Source organism: Ornithodoros turicata, chromosome 3 (assembly GCF_037126465.1).
Source record: "Ornithodoros turicata isolate Travis chromosome 3, ASM3712646v1, whole genome shotgun sequence".
In the NCBI taxonomy this organism is placed as follows: domain Eukaryota; kingdom Metazoa; phylum Arthropoda; class Arachnida; order Ixodida; family Argasidae; genus Ornithodoros; species Ornithodoros turicata.
In genome coordinates, this window is record NC_088203.1 from 65189986 (window position 1) to 65217163 (window position 27178).

The following is a 27178-nucleotide window of genomic DNA, read 5'->3' on the forward strand; positions in this document are numbered from 1 at the left end:
GGCCCTTGATCACGTGGTGCAGGAGTCACGTGGCGCTGGCGCTGCTGCGCGCTGCGCTAGTCGAAAGAGAGGATGAGAGGGTAAACCAGAGAGGAGATGCGGGAGGTGGGAGAGGCACGAAGTCAGAGAGGAGTTCGGCTTTTTTCTTCTGTTTAGTGATGGGCGATAGTCATCCAAATGCTATCGATAGTACTATCGATGGTTGAGACGACTACTCATTTAACTATCGATAGTTTTGCTCAAAACTATCGATAGTTTGAACTATCGATAGTAAGCTGGACACAGTCCAAAGCCGCTTGCTGCAAAAATGTAGAAGTCACTGCTCCAAGTTGTATTATCAATCTAATCAAATGCCTTTATTTATAGTTGCACAGTATTGATATTTTTGAAATAGTTTCGGACCGTTAGCATGAAAAAACTGATTACATAAAACAGAGGAACTGTTCCGAAAACAGACGAGAACCTCTGTTGTGCACTACGCGTATAGTTAACATTGGGGCATTGGAGCATTAATCAGAGCTGTCGCATACGCTGTCAAACTATCATTAGTTTGTTACCGTCATGGTAATACGGGTTTTTGAGAATTAACGACCACTAATACCTGCTCAGAAATGCCCACTTTATAGCATTGTACATGTATAGTAATACTCCGATATTTCATATTTCATGAACTCAATAATTTATTTCCCATGATCATATTTCGTTCTTTCTTTCATTTTCTTTTTCTTTCCCCCCCCCTCCCCCTTTGATAACCTGCAGGAGCGAAAAGCAAATTTAGAAGGTTTCGTTTTGGAAAGAAACGTGCTAACATTTTAAATTCGCAGTGAGCGAACTATCCCTTCGTGTTCCCTTGTCTCGGGGTTTTTACATTATGCATTATTGAAAGTTTGCAGGAGCGAAACGCGAATTCAGAAGGTTTCACTTTCAAAAGAAACATGCTGAAATTATAAATTCGGAGTGGATAAACTATGGATACTTTGCAGGAGCGAAACGCGAATTCAGAAGATATCGTCTTCAAAAGAAACATGCTAAAATTTAAATTTTTAGTGAACAAACTATTGGTAGTTTGGAGCAGCGAAACGCAAATTTCGCGGGAAGTTTCCCTTTCAAAGACAGAAGCTAAAATGTTAAATTCGGAGTGAATACAGGGTGGGTGCAATAAAAGGTCAGTCACATTTTCGCCTGTGGCGCTATATTTACTTGAGAGACAGACTTCTGCCACCACACAGTAAATAATTTGTGCCAGAGAAATGTACAAAAAAATCGTGGTTGCCATGCACTGTGCAAGAAAATTAATACGACCACGCAAACTTTCGTCTTCATGTATTTCCTATGCGCTATACCGATGGATTGGAACGAAAGTTTGCGTGGTCGTATTTATTTTCTTGCACAGTGCTTTGTAACCACGATTTTTCGTAGGTTTCTTGAGCATAACTTCTTTACTCTGAGGCAGTGGAAGTCTGTGCGTCAACGAGGTATCGGTCAAGGAAGCATCGCTTCACGCACGAAAATATGACTGACCTTTTAGAGCACCCACCCTGTATTTCGGAGTGAATTGGCAAATAAATAAATCTCAAACACATAAAAGTATCGATTGTGTGGTGTGCTGGATTGGCTTGGCTCAAGCGACGTGAAGCTCGGTGAAGTGCAGTCACGACACTACCGATAGTCCGAAAAACTATCGCGATACTATCGAAATTTCGGTTCACTCGATAGTTGAACAATCGATAGTCAAAAACTATCGATAGTATCGAATGTTTCGACAGTATCGCCCATCACTACTTCTGTTCTGTCGAAGCTCGGAAGTCGGAAGCTCGCTCGGACTGTAGGGGGAAAGTTTGCTGGTTGTGGGTGCTTAATTTTAAAGGCATCCTTGACGGTTGTAATTTCATTTACAGTGCAGCTACACTATTATTTCATGGACCACCTTCAGATGCTACTAGTGTATCGAAAGCCGTGGATGCGCTCGTGTAAGGCGGCAACCGCATGGAGCAACTTTTGCCAGCTGAATCGGGCCAACGGAGCGCCAACTCAGCGTGAACGGAACGGTATCGAAGCTATGCAACCGCATGGAGCAGAATGTCCACGTTGAGGTTGTCATGGTGAAGCGTCGGCCTCGCGTTTACCACCGCTTGTTGCACGCGATGTGGCAATGCTTATTGTAGTAAACTGCTGTACGCATTGTTTAGTAACATAAATGATATTTTAGCGGTTCTTGAAAAAGTACGGTGCTAATAATACATATCTAGAAATCAGGTTTTACAAAACATTTTGAGATATGAAGAGAATGTTGGCTTATGAGTGTTTCGAACTACTTACGAGTATGAGCGAACTACTAGCAATGCTCACTAAAGAAATATCAGACTGCATTTTTGTTACCGTTATCTCCTCTCACATTTCCGATTTGCCATGTGCCACAAATAATATTTTGATGTTTCATTTAGTCACCTTCGCCTTGCACACACCTTGCCGCCTCCTGCCAAACGATATATTTTAAGTTGATGTCCTTATACTGAACAAGTTTGACGTTCCAAAAGGGTGGCCACCTTAAGTTCACACGACGGGTGTGCGTGTCCTTCTAGGAGGCAGGGCGAAGAGGGCAAAGCCCGATGGAAAAAAAATAATAATAAAGCGGTCACAGGCACGGTCATAGGTGACTTTGTCACGTGCTTGTGGCATTTCCTGTGAAGCGTGTTTTCATTGGCGCACACGGTTCCGTCGGGTGGTGTCACTTCCTTTCCTCAGATTAAATATCTATCCTTGGCAGAAACCGGCTCATCGGTCCGTCGTCTATAGGTGGTGTCGGTTTCGCGGATTAGTGACGTCAGCGCTCTGTCGTCTGCTACTTACGGGTCAAACTGCTGCTGTCAGTCGTAGCACCACGTTGTATTTGGCAGCTGTTATTCATCGTTTGCGGACGCAAAAAGACGCTTCGAAATGGGTGGATGCTGTGCTTTAAGTGTACAAATAGCACTACAAAAGGCCATCGCATGTTCCGCGTTCCCTGGAACGCAGAAAGACAGAAGCAATGGGCGGTTGCAATCAACCGACTGGGCAAGGACGGCAAGCTTTGGGTGCCATCGCTCAACAGCCGGCTCTGTAGCGAGCACTTCATCAGCGGTAATTGGCATGCTTCAAGATCTGCCTGTGCATGACTAGGCATTGTGGACAGCATATATGTTGTACGTGATACGACTTACACATTAGGATCTAGCAGCGACGACCCAGCAAACGTGGACTACGTACCGAGCATTTTCCGCCACAGCCAGAAGCTGAGCGAGAAATGCGAAAAGGCGATTGAGAGGTAAGTTTGCCTTGTTGCCGTGGTGTGTAAGATGGTGTCTTACTGGTATGAATATGACAGCCACAAACGCCGATGCCGCGTCGCGGAAAAACGGAGCACCGCTGCGGCGGCCGCCCCTGAACCAACCGCTTTGGAACAACAATATCCCGAAGAGGATGGAACAGAAGTGGACATGGACGTTGGTTAGTTTTCTTCAGTAACTAGTGTGCATTCACTGTATGGTATGGTGTGCGCTATTCCATCACGCTTTTGACACACTACAGATACGACGCTGTCAGATCTGACGACAAACCACGTTGTGGACGCATGGTGCAAACTGCTCCGTGTGGAGCACTATGCACCTCCTGCAACATTCTGCAAAAGAGTATAAAGGGAACCGTGTGCCCTTGATCAGCTGTCAGGGCAGTAAATACAAAGAGCATGTGTTTCGATAACGCCTTCCAGATGTTAAAATATTGTTCCAACATCGAACAGACGCGTTGTACTTGCTACAAACTTGCTGGGGAAATAAAATGTAAACTGCTCTTTGCAAACCTTGTTTAACGTTCATTTCCTGTGCCGTTCTGGCCCTGTACTTCAATATTTCGCTGCATGCTAGCGAAACATACTGCAGTGTCTGACTCTAAAATGAGCAATCGCCTCAACTGGTTTCATACTTCACGTCCGGTAACATGCATGCAGAGCGAACGAGATACACGCATGCGATTTAAACTTCGCCGCTGCACATCGTTTAAAGTTTATTTCCTTCAAAATGTGTCGCTACATGTGTCCATGCTCACAAAATACGACTAATTTTGCCACATTCTAACGGAATACCTCGTAACTGATTATCGTTGGCCAGAGATTTCACGTATACGAAACGGAGAGCCGCTGAAACTTCGACCCGGAAGTGCTTCCTCCTCTCACCTTTCCTCCTCGTCTGTCAAACCGACACAACCTATTGTTCGCTTAGTAGGTCACCGTTCCTTTCAAGTTCTGCTGCCATTCAGCAGAGCCGTTTATAGGGAGAGTTCGGCCATTAGGAGGAGCCTAACTTGAAGCGCGTCATACGACGTCACGGCTAAGCCACCTCCCTTGCTGTGCTCTATTGTTGTCCCGTTGTCAGCCGGTCGCCGACGCCATGTTGATGCTGGTCTTTGTTTATGACGCAAGGCGGCCAGACACGTGTGTACACTGTCCCTTGAAAGCCCTTCGTTCTTGAACTCTTTCAGTTTGGCAACAAAGCCCCCCTTATCACAGGCGGCTGTGGGTCATAAGCCGGTTATTCCTGTAGATTGCATTCATTGCGACAAAAACGCTGCCGGACAGCATCAATATGGTGGGTACCAGATGGCTTATAAGCGGATTCTGCTTGGATTCAGGCTTTTTGGGCGGTGCAACGACGACTCTGACGTCAAAATAGGCTCCACCCACGAGGCGGCAAAAGATCAAAGAATGGCCAAACCAAGGGGATGAAACTCGCGAGTTCACTTGCGGACTAAAGTGAGGCGCTGCGAGCTTTTCGCGTCATCAAACGTCATGAAACGTCAGAATTTTCACGTCGAAGCGCGAGTTCTCAACCGTCACGAGCCCATTGGCTCCTGAGGCCGCTCCCCCGGTATGCGAGCGCTCATTGGTTGGTTTGAAATTATGAACTTTCCTTGTCGCGCTCAAGCCGGCGACACCGTGTCGGCGGTGCCGGTGCAATTCGCAGCAAAGTTTCGAAATGTGGTGGGTGCAGCAGGGACGCAAGCAAAGCATCTATGCCGGTACCGCTTTGGATACAGACTCTGAAAAGCTCGGTCCCTCATGGATACTTCTGAAAGTCAATACAGTGGATCCAGGACAATTTCTCACCGGATAATTGCTCACCGGACAGTTGCTCACCGGACAATTGCTCACCAAAAAACTGCTGAGGCCGGACCTCACCACAGAACCACCACATTGCTCACCACAATTGCTCACCACAGAACCGCTGAAGCCGGATAATTGCTCACCGCCTCTTTCACCGCACTTATATGCAATTTTATTTCGCGTTTTTATGTGATGTGATTTTATTTCTTGTTTATGGAGCTCATGTACTTGACTTTTTTATGTTAGCTGAACTTGGTTTACCTCGAAATAAAGTGATCGAAATCCCCATTGCAAAATAAACTACTGTAAATAAATGTTATCTGACTACAAAATGCACAGTCGCGCGCGGGAAACTGTCAACAGCGAACTTAGACTGACCTGGACATAGCAATGCAAACACTGAACTTGGACTAACCTAATACGTGCTGTTCAGTCGTGTCCGCCCTGCAAAGCCAATCGGGCGCTAAAATGTGGCTTGCGTTCGCTAATCCGACTTGGACAGACATAGAAAATTCGTGAGAGTGGTTAAATAGAGATGTGTTCTTTAATCTCCCCCGGCTTGTGTCTTGGAAGATCCTGGTGACGCAGGCAAGGGCGTACCGAGAGGGGAGCCAGGTCACTTGTGAAAATTTTGCACCCTTTATTCATAGGTCATGATTTTTTCTAATAGTATGAACCTGTGAACACCCGCACAGTCTGCAGCGTCCGCCCAATGGAAGGAGGTTGAGTGGATGCACGCTTTGCCCCCTGGAAGCACTGTGCTGTCCACCCCTTGGGAAAAACTCCTATAGGAACGCCCCATGGACGCAGGTCCTTACAAAGACGCTTCAGGCGTGCCTGCAAGTGGACGACCTCTCGCCTCAGCCTCTTCACTGGTGGATTTCCTAGATCTATTTGAAGCAACTTAGACAGCTAAAACAGAAGTTCAGCTAACATAAAAAAAGTCAAGCGCCATAAACGCGAAATAAAATCACAATATAAGTGTGGTGAAAGAGGCGGTGAGTAATTGTCCGGCTTTAACGGTTCTGTGGTGAACAATTGTCCGGCCTCAGCAGCTTTTTGGTGAGCAATTGTCCGGTGAGCAATTGTCCAGTGAGCAATTGTCCGCGCCCCCAATTCAGTGATAGATAAGTGGAAGGCAGGTCTGCTTCGCATTGCTTGGTACGACAACGATTCAAGAAGGACGAATACTGTGTTTTTCCGCTACCCACTCGATGATGGTTGTGCCTCATATGCACCAAATGCTCATAACCTCCAAACGCTCAAAACCTCCAAACGCTCATATGCACCGAAAAAAATTTGGTGGTTTTGAGCGTTTGGTGGAAATGAGCAGGAGGGGAGAAGCTGCTCATAAGCACCAAACGTCCAGAACATCCAAATGCTCATATGCACCGAAAGGTGGGCGACCACAAAGGCCGGGTCTTCCTCTCCCGCATTTGGAACAAGGTCATAGGGTGAGAAAGGTGGAATGAATGGCGATTACCAAGGCCGCTTAATCTGTCAGTTTGAAGTTTATGTAACAGCTTGGTCCAGCTTGTATGTAGCCAGAACGAATAGCGCCTTCTCGTTTATGGATTTCAATTTGAGCTTTATTTTCATAGACATGGAGGCAGCCTAGGACAAAAGACTTGATTCTAGCCCGAAAGGCACTCGACTTCCAGGGCTGTAGCAACAAAGAGCGTGGTCCCCTCCGAACATATGTCCGGGTTCACTTACAGTGCAGAAGCTGGAATACGATATTTATATAGGGTTAGGCCTGCAGTGAACATTTGCGCAACACCCTTCTTTCAAGCCTTATTGTTCTTCGCAAGTTGGTTAATCAATGCGTCATAGTCCAGAGATATGGTAATCATGTTTTCGGTTGACTACGAACTCAGAAAGCCTGACATCTCTTATGGTTAATTGAGCGTAGGATATTCTTGATCGGTCAGTTTCATTGTGCTGAGACTTCTTTCAGCATCAGCGACAGTAGCTGGTGTGGTCAGAAAATAGAATGCTGACGCAAATGCATGGATTCAGATATATCTCCTGGAGGCTTTCTTGTATGTGTACGTTAAAAATTGTTTGGCGTCCTCTCTTTTTCTCAATGACACAAAAGGATATTCCATTATAAGTTCGCTGGCATCGATGTCTACCATTTTTACTTCAAAATTTTTGCTGCGATTCTCCAGTTCAAGTTCCCATTGACACTGCCCCAAGCTGTTAGCGTTTTACAGAAATCCAAAAACTTTTACCACTCCACGAGTTGGTCGACAAAACAGAAGATATGGCCTGATCAGAGAGAATAAGAAAGAACTAAGATTTGAATTTTCGTTCTGCAGAAAGACGACTCTTCCTTTTTATTTACTTATTTATTTATTTATTTATTTTTCACTTTTTGGAGAAGGTAGCAGACATTGCAGAACTGCTTCATGATCTTGTCGCGTTGTCTGTACTCCGCAAAATAAAGAGAGGAACAGAAAGAACAGACGCAATTTGTACAATACAAGCGGTGCAGCAAATGGAACCGCTTTTATGTTCCTCATTAAATGGCGTGCAGCATTTATTGTTCATTAAGATTAATGTTAATTTAAAAAAGCATGTCTTCCAATTTCGAACAAATGAGGAGTGCGAATGATAGCACTTCATTGGCTATGATTCGGTTTATCAGATTTCCACAACGACGCTCCTGTATTTTTGGGCGCACGGAACCGCGCGGGACCATTTCTTCCGCCACGCAACCAGGGACCAATTTTTCCGGGACGAACTTTTCCGGGACTATTTTTTTCCGAAACTGCATCCAACATGCTCTACACATTCTCGCTCCTATATAGTTATTCTACCTTCGGTCTGGAAGATGGAAGGCTTGGTTCTTTGGATGATTGGTTTTCAACTCATTTCTGTGTGCCCACCGTTTTAGGCATTCAAGAACAACATTACTTCCTCTTGTAGAACTCGGAAATTTACGTGTCAAAACCATGAAAATAGACAGATATTTAGACAAAAAAAAATACCTAAACAGGCAAGAACATGCAAAAACAGACACGTTGTAGCACTTGCCAAAACTACTTCTAATGTACGCTTCAGGACGCAGACCTTATACTGTGGAACTGTAGCGAATGCTACAGAACCATTCGATGACGCCAGTGCCTGACTGCGACGCTGTGCAGCGTCAATCCTCCTTTCTGCACCTCTAGTTCAAGCTCACTGGGTGTTATCGTTGAACCTCTAACATATATTCAGTTTAATGTTATTTCTTCAGTTTATTTTTACTACTAGTTTTCTCTTGTGTTTACTCGTTTATGTAGCTTAAGGCGCTATGGAGTAGACGGCGTTCCATGTTGATATCCGTTCATCGGCCACATTTTCTCTTACACGTTTTGTCAACCACACTCTACCTCAGGTAGGCGAATTTAATTCACTGTGGTGACGATGAAAGGTCTCGCCGTTGTTGGCCTCACAGAGGTGGGCAACGTCACGACTGACGGCCTGGGGGAATGTGCATCCTGGTCGACTTCTATAGGAACTGTGCCGACATATGATTTGGTCGAAAGACATTTCATCGAAGATCGAAACGGCAGCGGTCGTTTGATCGATTTTTTATTGGTTCACTTGGAGTGTTGAGCGCCGGAGTTCTAAATGCCGTTATCCTAAGCAACATTTAACTGCGTGTAACCCGTTTGCTCGTAAACACATTCCTCATGCTAACCCACTTTGTCAAATAATAATTGATTTCAAGTATTAAACATTCTTGGCAAATAAATAAAAAATAAATTAATGACATTTTTCGATTATTTATTCCTGTTGAATGTGGATAAATTTTAACAATGTATTATTGTTTCTGACAATCAACTGACCATTGTATAGGAGAAAGAACAGTTTTAGTTTATTTACTTTTTTACTAGTTTATTTAGTTTATTTACTTATTTACTTTAGTTCTTGCAACAGACATGTAACCGAAGAAGTCCTTCGAAACCTAGACAAGATAAGCAGGGCAGCAGATCTTTGTACTTTCTCTATTTTTTCGAATAGCGTGCATGTGTAGTGACCCAGATTGCAGATGCATACACTAAACGAGGTTGAACTAAGGTTTTATATGCTGTTAATTTAATATCTTTCGTTGTGCCATGGCGAAATTTCCTTCTTAGCATCCACAGACTTCGAGTGGCTTTCGCGCACATATGACTATCCCGTTTCAGACCGTTCCCTTTAAATATGTCACCAGCAATGAGAAGGGTGCTCAGAAGAAACACAGACTATCGGCTGCTCCCAACCTGGGGCAACTTTCTTCAACATGTGTCCGACTGGTTCGTAAATTACAAACGTCTGCAAGTAACCAGCGGTCTCCCTGCAAAAGAAAAAAAAAGAAAAGAAAAAGAAATAATAAATATAAAAATGAAAAAAAAAGCAGAGTACCCTGATTGCCAGCTCCGTATGCTCGAGTCAAAAGTTACAGAAAAAGAGGTGCGGATGACACAGTGCATGCAGTTTTGAACTCCCTTCGAACAAACGTCTTTCGAACAAACGGCGTCGATCAACCGGCTTTCGATCAAACGGTTTTCGACCAAGCGGCGTTCGATCAAACGCCTTCGATCAAACGTCATTTGACCAAACGGCGTTCGACCAAATGGGCGGACACTACGGCGTTCAAACACTAATTGACTCACGATAGATAAAAATAAACTTCCATAAAAATTCTTTCTGACTACATACAAGCAGGACCAAGCTGTTACATAAACTTCAAACTGACACATTAAGCGGCCTTGGTAGTCGCCATTCATTCCACCTTTCTTACCCTATGACCTTGTTCCAAATGCGGGAGAGGAAGACCCGGCCTTTGTGGTCGCCCGCCGTTCGGTGCATATGAGCATTCGGATGTTCTGGACGTTTGGTGCTTATGAGCAGCTTCTCCCCTCCTGCTCATTTCCACCAAACGCTCAAAACCACCAACTTTTTTTCGGTGCATATGAGCGTTTGGAGGTTATGAGCATTTGGTGCTTATGAGCTACTACCCTCGATGATAGGTAAGTCAGTTCCTATTCCATTCTGCCGCTTAGCATAGCATAGCGCCACACCTGTGGCATATACGCAGCAGTTTGACAGGTAGAATTTTTGGTTTTCACGTTTCCGATCTCTCTCTTTCTCTTTGAGGTATAAGCACTCAACCCATATCAGCTTCAGAATAGCATCTGCGTGGATACAGTAGAATGGATAAGCCACTCAAAGTGGTTGGAGGATCATCGTTCGGCATAGCAGCTGCACAAGTTCCTTTGTGGCGGGTCAACCAGGCGCCTACACAAGCAGCAAAGGGATATGGACATGTTCTCTGTCATGCCGGATCTCTGAATGTGTGTGCCTGTGCGGCCAATATACTGTTGTTCTACTGTGAAATCTTCCAAGTGAGACATCAGCTATCAGTGAATGCAAAGTTGCTTCGGCATATCATTCGAACTTCAGAAACAATGTTCATATCATGTTCGTGTTTTGCACAGCTGCAGCAGATTGCAGTTTGTGATTTGGAAATATGTGTCTCGAAAAATAAAGCAGTTTGTGTAACAGAAACAGCCAACGCCTGCCGCATTTTATTATTTATTTCAGTCGACGCGAAGGAAAATCCACAAACACCCAGAACCACCAAAGCGGGGGAGAGGGTAGAGAACAGATGAGAGAGGGAAAGGGGAAAACACCCCCAGCGTCACAGGTCACCCTGGGAGACAGAAAAAAGCAAAGCAAAAAAGCTACTCAACCGTCGTCCAACGATTGGCAAAACGCTAGAGGTCACGTGAGTTTTTCCCGACAATAGAAATATACTACACGTTCATCCCCCTGGCCAAACTCTCCCTATAAATGGCTCTGCCACTCAGTTGTCAAAAGTGTTCCATGCGGTTGCCGCCTAAGGCGGCAACCGCATGGAGCACTTTGTGTTTGAAACACACAGTGTTTCAGTTTTGATTTCTGTGCAGTCAATTATATACCTGCATGCATGATAATGTTCTTTGAAGCATGCTGGCATAGTGGCTTGAACAGTGTCACGTGATACTGCAAATATCCATTTCTGTGTTGCGGTTACCAAGTTAGTCAGAATAATAAAAAATATTCGGCTTGCAGTTGTTCGGTGAACTCCAAATAGGGCACCCAGACTAGCAAAACTGATTCCCAGCTTAAGTTTCATTAAAAGCATAGGAGTTTGTTCAGGACAGTGACATCCACCACCCTTACCCGGAAGCTTGTAAGCAGGCTGAAAAGTAAGGCGAAACCTTGTGGGCTTACACCACATAAGTCTTGCAATGTTGCCACATCATTACGAACATTTTCATATCCTTGAAAGATGCAGACACGCTCCGTAGGGCCAGAAGCATCTGACTTTGTTTCGGGCATAGCCTGAACTCCGGTTTCAGTCTGAGACGCGTGGCTGACCTGTGTACTTGCAGTATTCTCCAAAATTTTGCAGGTGAACATGGAAAATAAAGTGGTAGTGCCTAGGCAGCTGTCATCTGTTTGTGTTTCCTGCATGAGACATTATTATATTGATGTTACTTATCTATATACTTGGTCAACAAATGAAAAAGGGTTAATATCTGGGTGGTTTGATACCTCATATTAAAAAATGACCAACACCCCAGTGACGGGGAGACGACAAATAACGGACATCGCCATGATTATAAAGGCAATTGGATGTGATGTTGAATAAACAGTTTCTCAGTTAGTGCTGGTTGTGTCCGTCCTTTTTTGTCTCTCCCGACACTGTGTTTTTTGTATTCCTTAACATGTCATGCTTTTGTCACTTTTGTTTGCTAATTTGTCAACTCTACGGTTCATAGATCAACCAAAATTAAACGACTGGTCAAAATTAGTGAAAAGAAACAAAAAACTGTTGGCAGAAATGTGTTATATTTACCACAGATGAGTGCTGACACGCCACTTTTCCATCAGGCAGCTCACAGTCATCATAAGAGTTCATTTCTTGCATGCACAGGTCCGAAGCAGCAGTAACGGTTTCTGTCACGTGTTCCGTGACGATGCTGTGTGACATGGCACGTCTTTTCGATCTGTAATTTCACGCGACTGCAATTAGCAAGTACAGATGATGAAGAGGATACCAAAAGTTACTGTGTCGGTAACTAAATCAGGTGTGCGTCTGGGTTTGTTTACCTTGCGTAGCGTTCAATCGGCGCAAGTCCAGCGGTAGACTTTCCTTTGTAGACTGCTGGAAAGACCGTTGGAACATAGGCTGGATGTGCTTGATCAGCGCTTTTCGTGTTTCCCACGAAGTGCGCGCTGCATATTAAGGTTGTGGGGCTCGGCTCCCAAGCAGTGCCATCCGGGCTGTACAAAACCAATCAGTCAGGAAACAGCACACGGAGCAAGATAACTTACACTGAACACAAGTTAAAAGAAGTTTGCTTACTTGACCCGACGTACAGCAGCTATCCACTGTCGTGGCCGTTCCTTCTCGTACCATTTGGTCGGGAAGCAATAGAACTTTATGGCGGGCTGCTTGCCTCTTACGCTAACTTGACTGTTGTGGCACCCTACCACACAGCAATAGGTTCCGTTTTTTCTTCTTTTCGGGTTCTCCATGGGATCGGCTCAGATATGCCAATATGAATTTTCGAACAACTGCGAAATGACGACAGCAGCACCTTCCGCATGGATGGCAGTCACGCGGTGTGACCACATGGTACCAGAGCTTTACGCAGCGTTTCTCCTCGTGGGGGCGCGAGCGTCGCTCCAAAACTTTAGTGCACGGTGCCTATATGCACAGTGTATTCCTGGAAAGAGCCTAAGTTCGTGTCAGCTCCAGTGAGCCAACTCCTTGGGTTAATAGGATATTAAAGGTACTGTAAAGCAGCACCGATCAAATGTCATTTAGTGTGGCTATTCGATAGTCCAAGCCACCAGGACAAAAACTGTGCAAGTTTCATTCCAATCGACGGTGCGGTTAATTAGAAAATTACAGTTAAAGATTACGGGCAACACTGTACTAGGTATTCGAAATGAATCCGTACTTCTGACACATACGGCGGCAACCACATTGCATGCCCCTGGGCCCGACATAACAATCAACCACAATCCACCATAAAATCCGCCCCTGCAATCCACACAATGATCCACATCTGAGGATAAACGGATAAGCGAACTGAAATGAAATGCTGAGCCGTTGAAAAAAATGTGTCAGACGTTCAAGAAGCCAGACAGCGTCGGGACTTGTTTGTTCACAGAGGTTCACAGAGAGAGTTTGTTCGCTCGAAAGAGGCCGCGAAGAAAAGGAGCGCGCAGGCGCAGCAGAGAAAGGGAGAGCCCCCATCGAACAGCGGCCAGCACTGGGTTACTTCGCAAAAACAGGGTTTAACAGGTTAAACTGTTAACAGGAGTTTGAGAATGCATAGGTAAACAGGAAAACTAATAATATGGTTACTAAAATAACGAAGTTCGGATGTCATAGTGTGTAATACCAATTTTCAGTGTTGCCCGCTGTACAGGGGGTTGTTTGACACCAGGCGTCGCACCGCTCCACTACGCCGCATCTTTCACGGCAAATTAAAAATATTTATAGCGCGTTGTCGGTCGTATGGTTCCGCATATGGTATTTAGAAGCAACAAAGTCTCTAGTCACATCACCGGCATATCATGCTTGTCTACTGCTTTACAGTACCTTTAAGATCACAATCGCGTCAGCGTAGCCCGCGTTGGACGAGATGTTCAAGATAAAGGCGACAAAAGTGACGGAAACTTAGTATTTTCGTGTCTTCATTGCCTTCCCAAAACAAAATGTCTTAGGACGTCCCAGACATCGTACTCGAATTTGAAGAAGTATGTTCAGGTAAGCGTCATCAATATTTTTGGGACTAACATCTTCATTTTTTTCTTTACCAATCCACAAATCAATATTTTTGTTGCGTGTGGCAGTTAGCATCCATGGTTATACGTTACAGGCACTGCTTTTAACTAATCAATCGAAGACCTTCTGGACCTGATGCTGGATTGTGAGGTGGTAGTCGGAGAAACTTGGCTGGTTTTATGGTTTCGAACTGCTTATAGATGATGTAGCGTCTATCACTTCACGTAAATGCACAATCCCGGTATCCTGTACCTTCTCAGCAGTGGTGCAAAATTAAAAATAAATAAAAGCAGCTGTTGGCTTCGAACTTACAGAAAACAAGGGAAAGCAGCCTCGTTACTTAATCAGGCATAACCTATTTCCAGTCTATGCATTCAACAAAGGTGGCTGTATTTGACACAGCTATGCCTTTCCACAGCAATTGTACAGTTTTGCCACCGAGGCTTTCACAGGGAAACGTACTAAAATAACCAATGCCCATGTCGAGTGCTAGCTATTGTTGAAAGCAAACTCCACGTCGGACAAAATAAAGCACGTGTCAATTTGGATTTTGACATGTTTATCCTGGCTCTGTAATACCATGGTAACATAAGTGTAACTCGTTCTTTCTATTTCTATTCTATTCTATTCTCGTTACTGTCGCGTAACGGGAAGCCTCCCTTTTGGTACTTTGGCAGCAGGTAACTTATATATAAGTAACGGTATTTAGGTCTCTTTTTTTTTTCGGTAACGTGTACAAGTCTGCAACTGACGTCACGTTGGTGCAACACGCGTTATGATCCCTTCTGTGGCGATGCCATTCTATCGCCATGTCCATTGACTCCCTGCGGGAATACTGTGCTATCTTCGGGGTCTACTGAATCCGTCTGAGGGGAAAATAAAGAATGTGCTGACCACTGACAACGGTATTTGAGGAACCGATAGCAGCACGTGGCTGGTCAGCGTCAGCCGGATCGTTCGGCTTCAAACATTAGAAAGCTGCTTACAAAGTCCGCCCTAGGTCAAACACTTTGCGCGCGTCTTTATCCACTTAAGCACCAAAGCAATACACGTCAGAGTTTATTGCATGCCTATTTCAAGATTAAAGATCAGGCCACGTGCCTTCGGTAGAAAAGCAAAAAAAAAAAAGAAAAAAGAAATAATCCCATTGTTCTCGCCAAGAACAGCAGGGCATAAATATCGATAAGTAGACAACATCTCGCACGACAAGGACAAAGCTCGCGGTTTTCTTACCGGTGTTTGAGAACGCCGCCTGGCTGTCTTACGAACAGTAGCTCCTCCATACTTCCGAGGCGGAGCACGTGGAGTTGATGGTTCCACGCTCATTTGCGGGCCTACAAAGAATGACCGTAACCTGAGAGTAGGAACGCATGATAATAATAATAATTCGGGGATTTACGTCGCGAGACAACTGTGATCATGAGAGACGACACAGTGGTCGGGTCTTTGGATTAATTTTCCAACCTCGGGGGTCTTTAACGTGCGCCAAAATCTCGATACACGGCACACCACATTTGACGTCCGTCGCAGAAGACGGTGTGTCTGAGTAACTTGTACACTTCCACGAAGTTGCACCATGCTTGGCCAGGTTTGAACCCGCGATCTTCGAATGAGCAGGCGGGCACACTACCGACTAAGCCACCGAGACCGGCTAGCCACGCATGAGATATGCCGAAATGCCGACAAATTACTACACAAGTATATTTGTGTTTGTACGTCTGTACGAGGGGTTCTGCAAAGTCTTCGGCACGACAAGGAAGAACGCGGCCTAAAGTTGTAAACCTTTATTACAATTGGTCATATTCACCTAGAAGTTCAACGTAGTGGACACATCGTTCCCGAAGCTTCTTTAACCCTTGAAAAAAGGAATCTGACTTCTGCTCTCCGAAATATACTTTGGCTGCTCCTACACTCTAAACGCTGTACCTCTTTAAAGGACCCCCTTTTTTTAAGAGGTACAATTTTGCAAAGAATGTACCTTTTACTTCATACGGCACATGAAATCTTATCTTATAAGGCCCTTACAACGTACGCCGCCCGGCCCTTATAAGTAGTGAAATAAAGTTAAGATCAGGGCGGGTTGGTGATCCATTCTAAAAATTATAGAAACCCCCAGTGCAAGGGGACAACGAAAGAGACGAAAAACGAGACAAATACAGCACTGAATAGCACCTTAGCACAGCACCTCATAAGTAGGTTTCCGTGTTTTCGGAGTTCATTTTGCGGCATATTCGGAGGATGTCTTTCGAATTTCAATATGTTCGGAGGATTCGCAGTTTTTCATCTTTTATTTATCATATCTCTGTTAATATCCGAAGTTCGGAGAAAACGCTACAACAGTGAAATGAGATATTCACAGAAAGAATGAGACGCTGTCTCCCCAAAACGCTCACTGTCATGCTACGCAAATTGCAAGCAACGACATATGGCACGATCACCTGGCGGCGTGAACACCTCGAAATCCTGGTATTCCTCTACCGTTAGGCAGCGTTCCCTTGCGCCCGATCATGCTGTCAATGTTGCAACATCAAACTGCCCTTTCATGAAGACAATTTGTATACTATAGGCCTGTTGCGCTGGGCCAGGTGGCGCAGCAAACCTTGTGTGTCAGCGCCGCTAGTGGAGACCCTTTCAACACACGGCCGCTCCCTAACAGACGACACTCAGTCTACGCTGGCTAACTTGCTGTGGTGTTATCGTTTATCATCTGTTTTCCGGATAGAAAAAAGTCAAAAGGATCGACAAATTCTTTCTAAAAACGTCGCTGAAACATGTGTACAATGTGCGGCACGATGCACATATGAAGGACGCGTGTATGTCGCGAATGATGCTGTTTGTTAGGGCGTTTAGTGTGCTTCTCTGGTGCACTGGGGGTGCCAAAGTATAAATTTCATTCTGAGAAAAATCAGGCTTAACAAGAACGTGGCAAAGATTAATTCGCAGGGTGCTCATCGAATTCAATGGGGACTTAACAAAACGCTCGCCGTTATAATTGAAGATAGTTGGACAATATTAACGGGACATCTAAAAGAAACACAAACTGTTTTGTGGTTCAACACCCAACTAGTTGCTCTTTCCTAGGACCTCTGAGCGAACTTCTCGACTATTTAGATTTGGAATCAGCTATCATACATATGTCCGCCTCATTCAGACTGACGTCTAACTTTTTCTTAATGCGTACGGAAACAAAGCTTGTGCACATATACACGAGGCTATATATTGTGTATGTTTGTAAGAGTTCCAAAGAGCTCCGTCTATATTTTTTCTTTGTATATGGAGTTTCTGGTGACGACGACCCAGTGAAAGAATTGATAAAAACAAGTGAGCTGGTGAGTGTAATTCATGACAGTGAGACCCGGAGACTAGGGACGACGAAAACAGACACATACAGCAGATGTCTTCAAACTCTGTCTGTGTGCGCCTGTTTTCGTCGTCCCTAGACTCGAGATCTTACTGTCACACAGCGACAATTATCCGAAGCATCGGCTGCACAGTCGACTTTTAATATAAGAAACAGAAAACTGCAAAGCAAATACAAAAAAACGAAAAGTATATCTGGTCAACGTTTTTGTGTTCTGTTTCATGAGAACGGATGCCGATATTTGTCAACTGCAATAATTATACGAAGGCAGAAAAATAGGCGATGTCAGGTTGCCGGTGATGAGTAGATCAAAGAGTGATATTAAACGCTAGGAGCAACTTATTTATTTACACATGGTAACAAGTCTTTCGTGCACGAGACTGCACTTCTTCAGGTTACACAATAATAATTATACGTGGATATTACATAGCCGCAATGTAAGTCTATGACTGAGAACGGTAAACGGCGGCAGCAGTCAGGAATAATTATTTCAGGGCTTCATATTTTAAGAATTAGCTAGTTCTGGAGTACAAAAGACAATACAGCCGCCTGCATATCGCCGGCAGCCGGAATAGCGCTGCCAGTCGGTGACATTTCTTTCGGGGACATCTTTTCCGGGGACTTTTCTTGGGCGGGCAAGTTCTTGCCGTAGCCATCTTCTTGCTGCTATGCGTACGACACAACAGCAGTTTGCGATTTTTAGTTGAGTTCGATTCCATTCGAGTAAAGTTCGATTTCGGGGAAAAAAATAAAATAACGGCGCACTCTTTGACGCGTCCTACCCGTTGCTACCAGTTATGCATACCGGGCGAGAGCGGCCGCGTGTCGTAGAATTCCGACGGTAGGGGTCAGAGTGGCGCTCCAGTCGCCCTCCTCAAACTTTAGCGCAACAGCCCTATAGGTTTGTGTTTCCTTGTCTGCTTTGAGGGGAAAGCACGATTCATAGAAAAAGAAAAGCCCTAGGTGCTGGACGTTTTCCAAGCATACCTGGGAAATGGCTGAAATTGCCTCAAAAATGCCCTCATGTCGAGTAGGATCACTAAATACTATAAGAACCCTGTTCAGTGACTCCAACGGCGAATTCCCTTTAGGTAAAGATGGATGTTCACCGCATTGCACGGATACTTCGCGAAAGACAGCTGCATGGTGAGTTTGATTTAAAGGAGTACAGAGGGCCATCCAAAAAAATTTCAGATTAAGACATCTGATGAAAGTGTATGTGTCATTATACAGAATAGCGCGAAAGGTTTTGATGTGTGCAATTTGTTTCCCCCCCAAAAAAAAACTCACATAAACATGGCTCCGCGCGTTCACCCTTAACTCGCCACTCCAGCTATAACGAGGATGAGGAGGTATGATGCCACGTCACCGATGACGGTATAAGGAGAACTCGTTCTGGTTCGCCGGTCAATGGGGGTCAGCGCCTTGTCCCTTTGCCGCGGTAAACCAGTTTTGCCAGTTCTCCCGGAGAATTGGGGATAGAAGGAGCGGCCGAAGCATTACCGAGCAAGGAGAAAGGCTTTATCAGAACCCCGAACAGCCGAGTAGCAGACGACAGCGGAGTAGCAGACAACATTTCTCTAGGCCAATCAGCGAGCGTTCTCCTTATAGCGTGTGCGCGAGGTTCCATGCAGATCACAGGCTGGTACTGCTCTTCACCACCGTTGCGCACGGTCGCTTTTTGCGGCGTATTTTAAATCCAATAGACCTCTACCTGTTTGTAAACAAATGACGTCATAATGTTCGACAGAGCCACGAGTTTGGTAGAGTTGAACTACGTTCAAAGTCAGTGGCGAACAAGGTCGCGCCCGAAAGCCACGGTCTTGAGGGGATTACGATGGTCTCTGAAAGAGACGCGACCTTAGCTCCGACTTTTCTTTCAATAGGAGGCTGCGAACAATTGCCCATTCCGATCTGTTATGGCTTCGGTCTGTCTACCAACGTCATAATGACGTTTGTCGGGTAGAGGTTTATTTTTGCGATAATTATGACTCTGTGGTGTAAAGTACTTCGCATGGTGCATCTTACTTAACAGTTTTATAGGAAGAAAACTGGGTGTTAAAAATGACTTCTGTGCTACTTTAACAGAGCCACCCTTCCTTGTCGCAGGGGTTACTATCCGTGGTGCCAGGTAATTCCCACACCTAAGGAAACGATCCAACTAGTCAACAAGTTATCAAGGAATGACTTTTCTTGCTCAGTTGTCGATTATTGGAGCCGACAAATGCGTGGTTTTTCAGATAAACCCGAATAGCTTAAGAGGCTATACCAGTCGGGGAGCAACTCCGATTCACGATTTTCCCGATTCTAGATAGCGCCACGGTCGCCGTCCTTATCACGCCGTTCGCCTCCGACTCCGAAATAATCCCCATTGTGCATGGTTGACGTCGCGAGTTTAAGGTGGCCCGCACCCTCTGCGCTATTTGTCGAGAGGTAAAGTGTCGGACTTTGACACGAAAGGGTCGCAGTTCGATTCGAGACATTCACGTCTTTTTGCTTGTCTCCTATTGCTATATAAGTACTTTGTTATTTTTATTTTGTTGTTATATATTTGTGCTACAATTATTGTTTCCACGAGTCACTGGCGTCTGTGCTGACTGATTATGGAATTTTTAGTTGCTCTTCGTATTGTTTTACTAGTGCATACTTACAGTATGCCGACGTACAAGTGTGATCGGATAGTACGGATGGCAATTATAGGCAGTACACACATATATGGTTTTATAAACGAATGTTGCCAGCAATGAGTCTGAGCACAAGGCGATTGCCAATTAAGAAATCAGGAAATGGCCAAGGAAAGGTAACTTCATATGCTATCAAAGCTTTTAGTGCACAATTATCCGCACTTTACTCACAACACACTTTAGTTTCGTTGTAAACATGTTGTAGATGATCGTTTTTCATCTTCGCTGGCTAGTCTATTTGCGAGCACAAAATGCTATGCATTCCAGTTATTTGATTTCTAATACAATAGCCACAAAACTTTTTCGTAATCTACACCAACCCATGGTAACATCTCATTACGGCCGAAGTCTCATTACGGCCGAAAGTCTCATTACGGCCGAAAATCCTTTAATTCCCAAGTGCCTCGTTACGGCCGAAGGTAGTTTCATTTCGGCCGAAGATGTTTCATCACGGCCAAAAAGGAAAAAGAAGCATCCACCATATTAGCAATCCCTGTGTTTTATGCTTCCCAAAGTGTGTCCGAGGCGGTGTGCCCCCACGGCTTGTGTCACACACAATGGTTCATGCCCACAATATTGCCACAGTGTTTCATGCATCCCTCGTGAAAAATGTTTTTATTGTCATATGTGTCACACGATATTTGTATGTGTTATGCCTATTCTCTCAGTATTCAAACAACATCCTACTCGTTGGTTCTGTGAGCAAACTGTGTGTGTTCTGAAAAGTTACTCCACAAGGGTGCCCACTGGGAGCACCAGGAGCCACATGACCTATGACCATGATCTTCTCCCCCACTAGCTGCCTTCTACAATTTACGTCCACCTGAAATTTAAAAAAAGGTACATAAGGCGCTGAACAAAATGACATATGCTCTTGTTTGATGATGACCATAAGACACGTGCTGTCAAGCAGACTTTTTTTTTTTTCATATATTCAAAACATATTCAAGAATTATGGACAACAATGACAACATAATGATGCAGCTGCATAGCCAGGAAAATATTTCAGGAGGTGTTTTATGGGGCTTTACATGGGGTGGAGGTGTCCTCCTCGTGAGTGCTGTATCCAGACCCCCCCTGCACCCCCCCTAACTTTTTTGCCTGTGCACCCCCTACAGGGAGTGCCCTTGCAATTTCAGCTTCAGACACGTCTGTAATAATATGTTAAGCTGTAATGACGTAACTATAATGATGACCTCCCCCCACAATTTTTTCCAACACCCTTCTCGTGCTTGGGATTCTGGATAAACCACTGCCCCGCGTTCATTTTCGTGGGGCATTACATTAGACTCAGCAGACATGTACAAGATACTCAAAAATGTATTTAAGATAAGATAATAAATACTGACGTTAGAATGTAATTAAAGGACAACGGAAGCGAAATTTGTCCATTGCAAAAAAGGGACCGAACAAGGTGTAAATATTATGTAAAATTATGGTGCCACTAGTATTTTGCAAGTACGCTGTACGGATGGGCATATTTTTGACGATTACGAGCGCGCTAGGCCGCCCACCCGACACGATCGCCCATGGAGCGCGCCAAGCATTGCGGGAAAATCTGAGGAGCGCGTGACGTCAAATATCTCTCGCGCTCCATGTGCGGCTGACCGGTAAACGGCACAAACACGGCGAATTCTGAATAACGCTTGAAGATGTTCGATACGGAGATCTCGTGAAAGTCTGAAGGCGATATATCCTATGAGAGATGGGTTCGTACATGCTTCTTCGTCTCCGTTCTTTCCCCGTAGCGGGTATTAGACGTACGCCGAAACGCCAAATGAAAGTCAGGAACTCCAACAGGAGAGCCAACGTGCGTCACTTCCGTGGTCTGCTACGGCGGCGCGGCGACGCTCACCAGGGGCTCAGAGTGCTCCACGGCCGAATGTTATATCGCGATTGTGGCGGCATTTCAACTAATATACGCAAATCTAAGTCGAATTCCGGTTTATTTTGGTACACATCGCAATATGAGGCAAATAGCTTTGCAGCCTATTTTCGCTTCCGTCGTCCTTTAAGATAGAGTATAAATACATGAAAATTAAAGTAATTAAGATAGAGTACCAAATACTTCAAAAAGTATTTCAAATACAATTAAGATACTATTTATTCTTGAACGCAAAAAGTCACCAGTCACTAGTCAATGCGGCAAGTCGCCGCTATGTGACATGAATCATCTAAATCCCGCGTACTACGCAAGCCGTCCCTGTGTGATAGGAGTCATCTAACCAACACAAGTCCCAAAAAGATGACAAAGAGATACCACATAACGTTGGCATGATATCCACGTTCAACGAGCGTGAAGTCAGAGCCTCAGGATAGTGGGCATTTGCGTTTCATTTCATTGATACGAATACAGAAGGTAATGTGTCATTGCGCTCAGTATTCTGTAGTACTCCCCTTTATAAAAGAACGCGGCTAACATATCTGCCAGAAATAAGTAGAAGGTAGCAGGACCTTGGAAAATCACCAGTGATGAATCACCTCGTGTCATAGTCAATATTTATTTGTTGTTGGAGGATCCCTTCCTAATCTTACCGCATTGTCTGTACTCAGCAAACTTTGCGAGAGAGGAACAGAAAGAACAGATGTAATGGGCACAACACAAGCGGCGCAGTGGGTGTAATCGCATTTATGTTCCTTGTTCAGTGGTTTTACTGTGCATTAGCATGCATGTTAATTTAAAAAATCCCGTCTCCCAATTTAAACAAATAATGTGATAGCACTTTATCGGCTATGATCCGTTTCCTCAGCTGTTCACAACGGCGCTCCTGTAATTTCCGGGATACGGAAAAATCGTCCCCGGTGGGAACCTAGGTTAGAGCGATTCCGTGCCACTACATCCAACACACCGTTACGTTCATCATGCTCTTACACCCGAAAACGAGTCGTTACATCCACCCTGCTCTTACACACAAACGACCGTTACATCCAACGAGACTTTACGTCCATTTCTGGCCGATACATCCATAAGTCAGTACACACAACGAGCCGTTACATCCAACAGAAAACCATACACAACGAGCTGTTACGATGCTAACGCGGTACCTCACGGGTACTTCTTTGAATAGGAAAAAAATAACTAAATAAAAAGAAGTGACCTGTAATACGGATTGACATTGATTGGTTCATAGACAGCTGCTATATTGGTACAACCACAAAACGAAGGTCGTTAGGGTATGAGGCATGTTACTGAGTTTGCTATTTCACCTAGGAAATTCTCTAGTGTCTACGCTGAACGAAAGGTCTGGTGTAATGTGAAGTACCCTGTGAAAACCAAGGAGTGTCTAAAAATATAGTACTGAAGTTTCCGGGTAATAATCAGAGCGTTATGAGACGGAAATCGTGCTCCGAGACCTCGTCGCGCGTCAAGTTCCTTTCATTTTATCTTGTACATTTATACATAAAGATGGAGTTCAAGGAGTTATTCCGAAATCCTAAGCTGTTTGGAGAAGGCGTTTGATCGAAGACCGCTTGGTCGCAAGCCGTTCGGTCGAAAGCCGGTTGATCGACGCCGTCTGTTCGAAAGACGTTTTTTCGAAGGGAGTTCGAAGCTCGCAGCGTGTCCTTAGCACCTCTTTTTCTGTAACTTTTGATTCGAACATACGGAGCATGAGGCAATCAGTGTCTTCTCCTTTTTTGTTTGTTTCTTGCTTTTTTTTTTTTGCAGCTAAAGAGGGGAGACCACTGGTCATTTGCAGAAAAACGTTTTATTGGTTATTCATGAACAGCATAGCCTTCTGGCTTTTTACTCTCTCCCACCCGAAAGGAAATATAATTGAATAAAATTGAATTGAATTGAATAGAACAATGCGGAAGTATCCCGCGTAGCTGTAGGACACATACCGAAGAAAATGTCTTCAAGTTGGGAGCAGCCAATAGTCTGTGCTTCTTCAATAGACTGTGCTTTTCATTGCTGGGATCCGAAATGGGATAGTGATATGTGCACGAAAGGCACTCGAAGTATAAATGCTAAGAAGGAAATTTCGCCATAGTATAAAATACAGATATTGTATTAACAGCCATATAAAACTTTAGATCAATCTTGTTTATAGTATGCATCTGCTCCAAACGAAGCAATAAAAAACTCAATCAAACGACCGCTGCCGTTTCGATCAAACGGTGTTCGATCAAATGACTTTCGACCAAATGTCCCGCGTTCGATCAAACGGCTTTCGTTCTTGCGTAGACGATTTCTCCGGGGGCATTTTTCTTTGGGGACGGTTCTTCCTGGGGACATTTTTTCCGGGGATGAAAATCTGGCATCTCGGGCGAGCTTTTATTATATGAAACGACTTCTCCGTGATCATTCCTTCATTTGGCAACTAGCGCTCATATTCATCTCTGGAAACCCCAATTTTGTAATTGCATCTGTGTTGCCCTTCAAGAATAGTGATTTTCCTAAAATACGCATAAATTTGGCTCACATGGTGTCCAGTTCTTCAGCTTTTCCACGACCGAATTTCACGTTTTCAAGTTTAGATTGAATTAACTGAGACCTCAGCATCCAACACAACGAAATCTGGAGTAAAAATTTACGCTTCAGAAATTATTCTAAAAAAAGAAAAGAAGGCATATATTATCCTGTCCCACATAATAAGGAGGCCGAACTGTACTTTTTTGCCACACTCAAACAAGAACCTGTTATGTTGTCAGGTGACCATAGTTATTATTTTTCTACAATGTGTCCTTTTATTTTTTGTCGAATCGTTCCTCTTGGCGTTCAGGAAAAAAAAAAAAAAAGACTGTGTTGGGAAGATCGCGACTCCCGCTGCAAGGCCTTGCCGCTCGACCTTCCCATATCTTTTTTGGTTGGTTTCCGTGTGTCGACCCCTAGCCTTTATCGCCCTTCACCTCCTTTGTACGGTTTTGCAAACTCGTACACCAGAAGAAAGGGAGTCCCCTGTCACTGGGGTTGTCGACTGACATCATTTTTCTGAGCGGGTATGGGCACCGTGCACTAGCGAGAGGACGCTGCGGTCGCTTGATCGACAGCGCCACCCGTGGCGATTTCGCGCGTAACGGTCTGGTACTGACGCCGTATCGGCGCCTTCGCGTATGTAGCTTTGGTGCGTATGGGTGTTTTCCCGAATTTTATATATCGGCTTTGGGCTCATTAACCCGTGAGACTACTTGTGCGGAAGTGGTTTGTCACGTAAAATGTATGCGATGGGAAAGCCTTTTGCACTTGGAACATTATGTCGTGTCTATGCACAATGTGTGACACAGTGTGTAGCGCAGACAAGCGTGTAGTATTCGCGGCCCGTATTTACGTGAAGTTAAGTGCACATTTATCCGCAAAGGACTACCAATTATAAACTACACATCAGAGACTAGCTGCATCCAGTACCTGCGCTATGAAGACGGAAATCTCGCACTGAAGAATTCACAATAATACAGTCAACAACGAATTGGAATATACATTACGAAGATAGCGGAAAAAAACGTTCGCGTTTCTTTCTTATGCATAATCCGTTAACGTGATGATGCACTGTCAGGATAAGTTCCTTAGTCAAATTATTCCCAAACTTGCATCGCTCAAGTCGGGGGATTCCCTTTTAGCCCTTTGTGCCTGCATTTGATGCAAAGTCATAGTAATAAAAATCAATCAGACAATCAAGATTGTTTCAGGATATAAATAAGGCGTGTTTTTGTTTGAAACTGGATATGTAATGATAATAATGTTTTATTAGTGCTAAACAACGACCACAGCGGCCTTAGTATAGGTGGACATAGCGCATCAGACACATTGTCGCAAATTGCAACATAGAAGCAGCCAGAAATATCACGCAAAAGAAACACAAAACATAAACTATGCTAAAGAATAAAATAAAAATGACAATAATTAAGAAGAAACAGTGAGGTTGCTGTACGACAAACGCATGATTACTTTTGTGTGTGTTTGCGTGTGTGCGCGCGGACGAATAGGAAGGAGCAAAGAACCACTTGTAAACCGAGATCACAAGATTTGGCAATGATAATAAGATCATAGGGACAGAATGCACCTACATAAAATGATGACGGCTTGCGAAACGCAGCTCGGGGAGGACAAATAACTCCCTGTGTTCGCATGCAAGCTTTATATTGAAGGAAGACGAGGTCCAAATCCAGTCTTCGCCGACACGCCGCAAAATTAGGGTCCGAGTAAAAGAGATAAATACTGTACGACATATGGCAGACACTAATTTTAGCCAAGCTCCACGATGTTTATTGGCAACTTTTTCACGTCAGTTGCTGTACTATAAGTCCGCATCGTGATGCTCAACTGGTCATTGACAAATATACTAAATGCAAGGAATGAGTTCTAAGTTTGAAACAACGGATTTGAGCGGCACGTTGGGTGGATTGCCGTGAAAGCGCTCTCTCAAATACGTGATCGGCGGGACGATACAGCGAGAAGGACGAAAACTTTACGGCAAGTTGCCTCTCTTTCACAGTAACTTGGTTGTCGTGGCTGATTACCACATAGAATTAGTTTCCATTTTGTCTTCTCCTTTGACTTTCTTATGCAGGCAGCTTCAAATCGCTCTTTTCGAACGGCGAAACTAGCACAGCACTGCTAGACGCTGCTGGCTGGTACCAGGGCATTACGCCGCGTTTCCCCTCGAGGGGCCGCTGGCGTCGATAGAAAACTCTAGCGCACGGTGCCCATAAGGTGAAAGAAAAAGAAGGGAGAACACGGAGGAAAGGAGCCTTTCAAATATGTTACTGAAGTTTTCGGGTAATAATAAGAAGTCTGTTCTACGACGGAAATTCTGAAAAGTCTTTTGCACCAACGCCTTGTAAATGAATTCAGATATTTGATAATGCTTACTTACCAGAACTATACATATCAAAATGTCATTTTTGCATGAACAATAGGGTTATTATCAAGGTAAATTGCATGTTGTAAAAACATTTTTGGGACCCCTCATATAGGACCCGGTTAGCGAATGCTGCCCTGTTGTGCATTTCTCACACACAAAATATGGACTTTGTCGCAGGCAATGCTATGTACCTCGTATCTTTAATGAGCTCCCCTTCGACAGTTTTTCTTTGGAATCGAAGTACAAACTAAAAAAAGCGCTACGGCAACTTTATCATAGGATGTAGTACCTTTATATGTTCATGTACTGTCAAACTGTATGCCACTGACTGCTTCAGGCCCAGTGCCACAAGCTTTTCCGTTTAGACGGGCC

General features: G+C 44.4%; 1 protein-coding gene across 3 annotated transcripts in view; it reads right to left on the reverse strand.

The window, feature by feature from the left end:
* Positions 1-27178, reverse strand: part of LOC135388547 (calcium-binding protein E63-1-like) — a 376381-nt gene that overhangs the window by 325260 nt on the left and 23943 nt on the right. For 2 of the 3 annotated variants that reach the window (XM_064618155.1, XM_064618154.1), the window contains one exon: positions 15192-15292. In XM_064618155.1, the coding sequence (XP_064474225.1) occupies positions 15192-15284 (93 nt within the window). In that variant the 5' untranslated portion in view covers positions 15285-15292. Of the gene's footprint in view, positions 1-10689; positions 11624-12014; positions 12166-12268; positions 12443-12524; positions 12889-15191; positions 15293-27178 lie in introns of those variants that run through there. The other variant, XM_064618153.1, reaches the window with a different exon arrangement.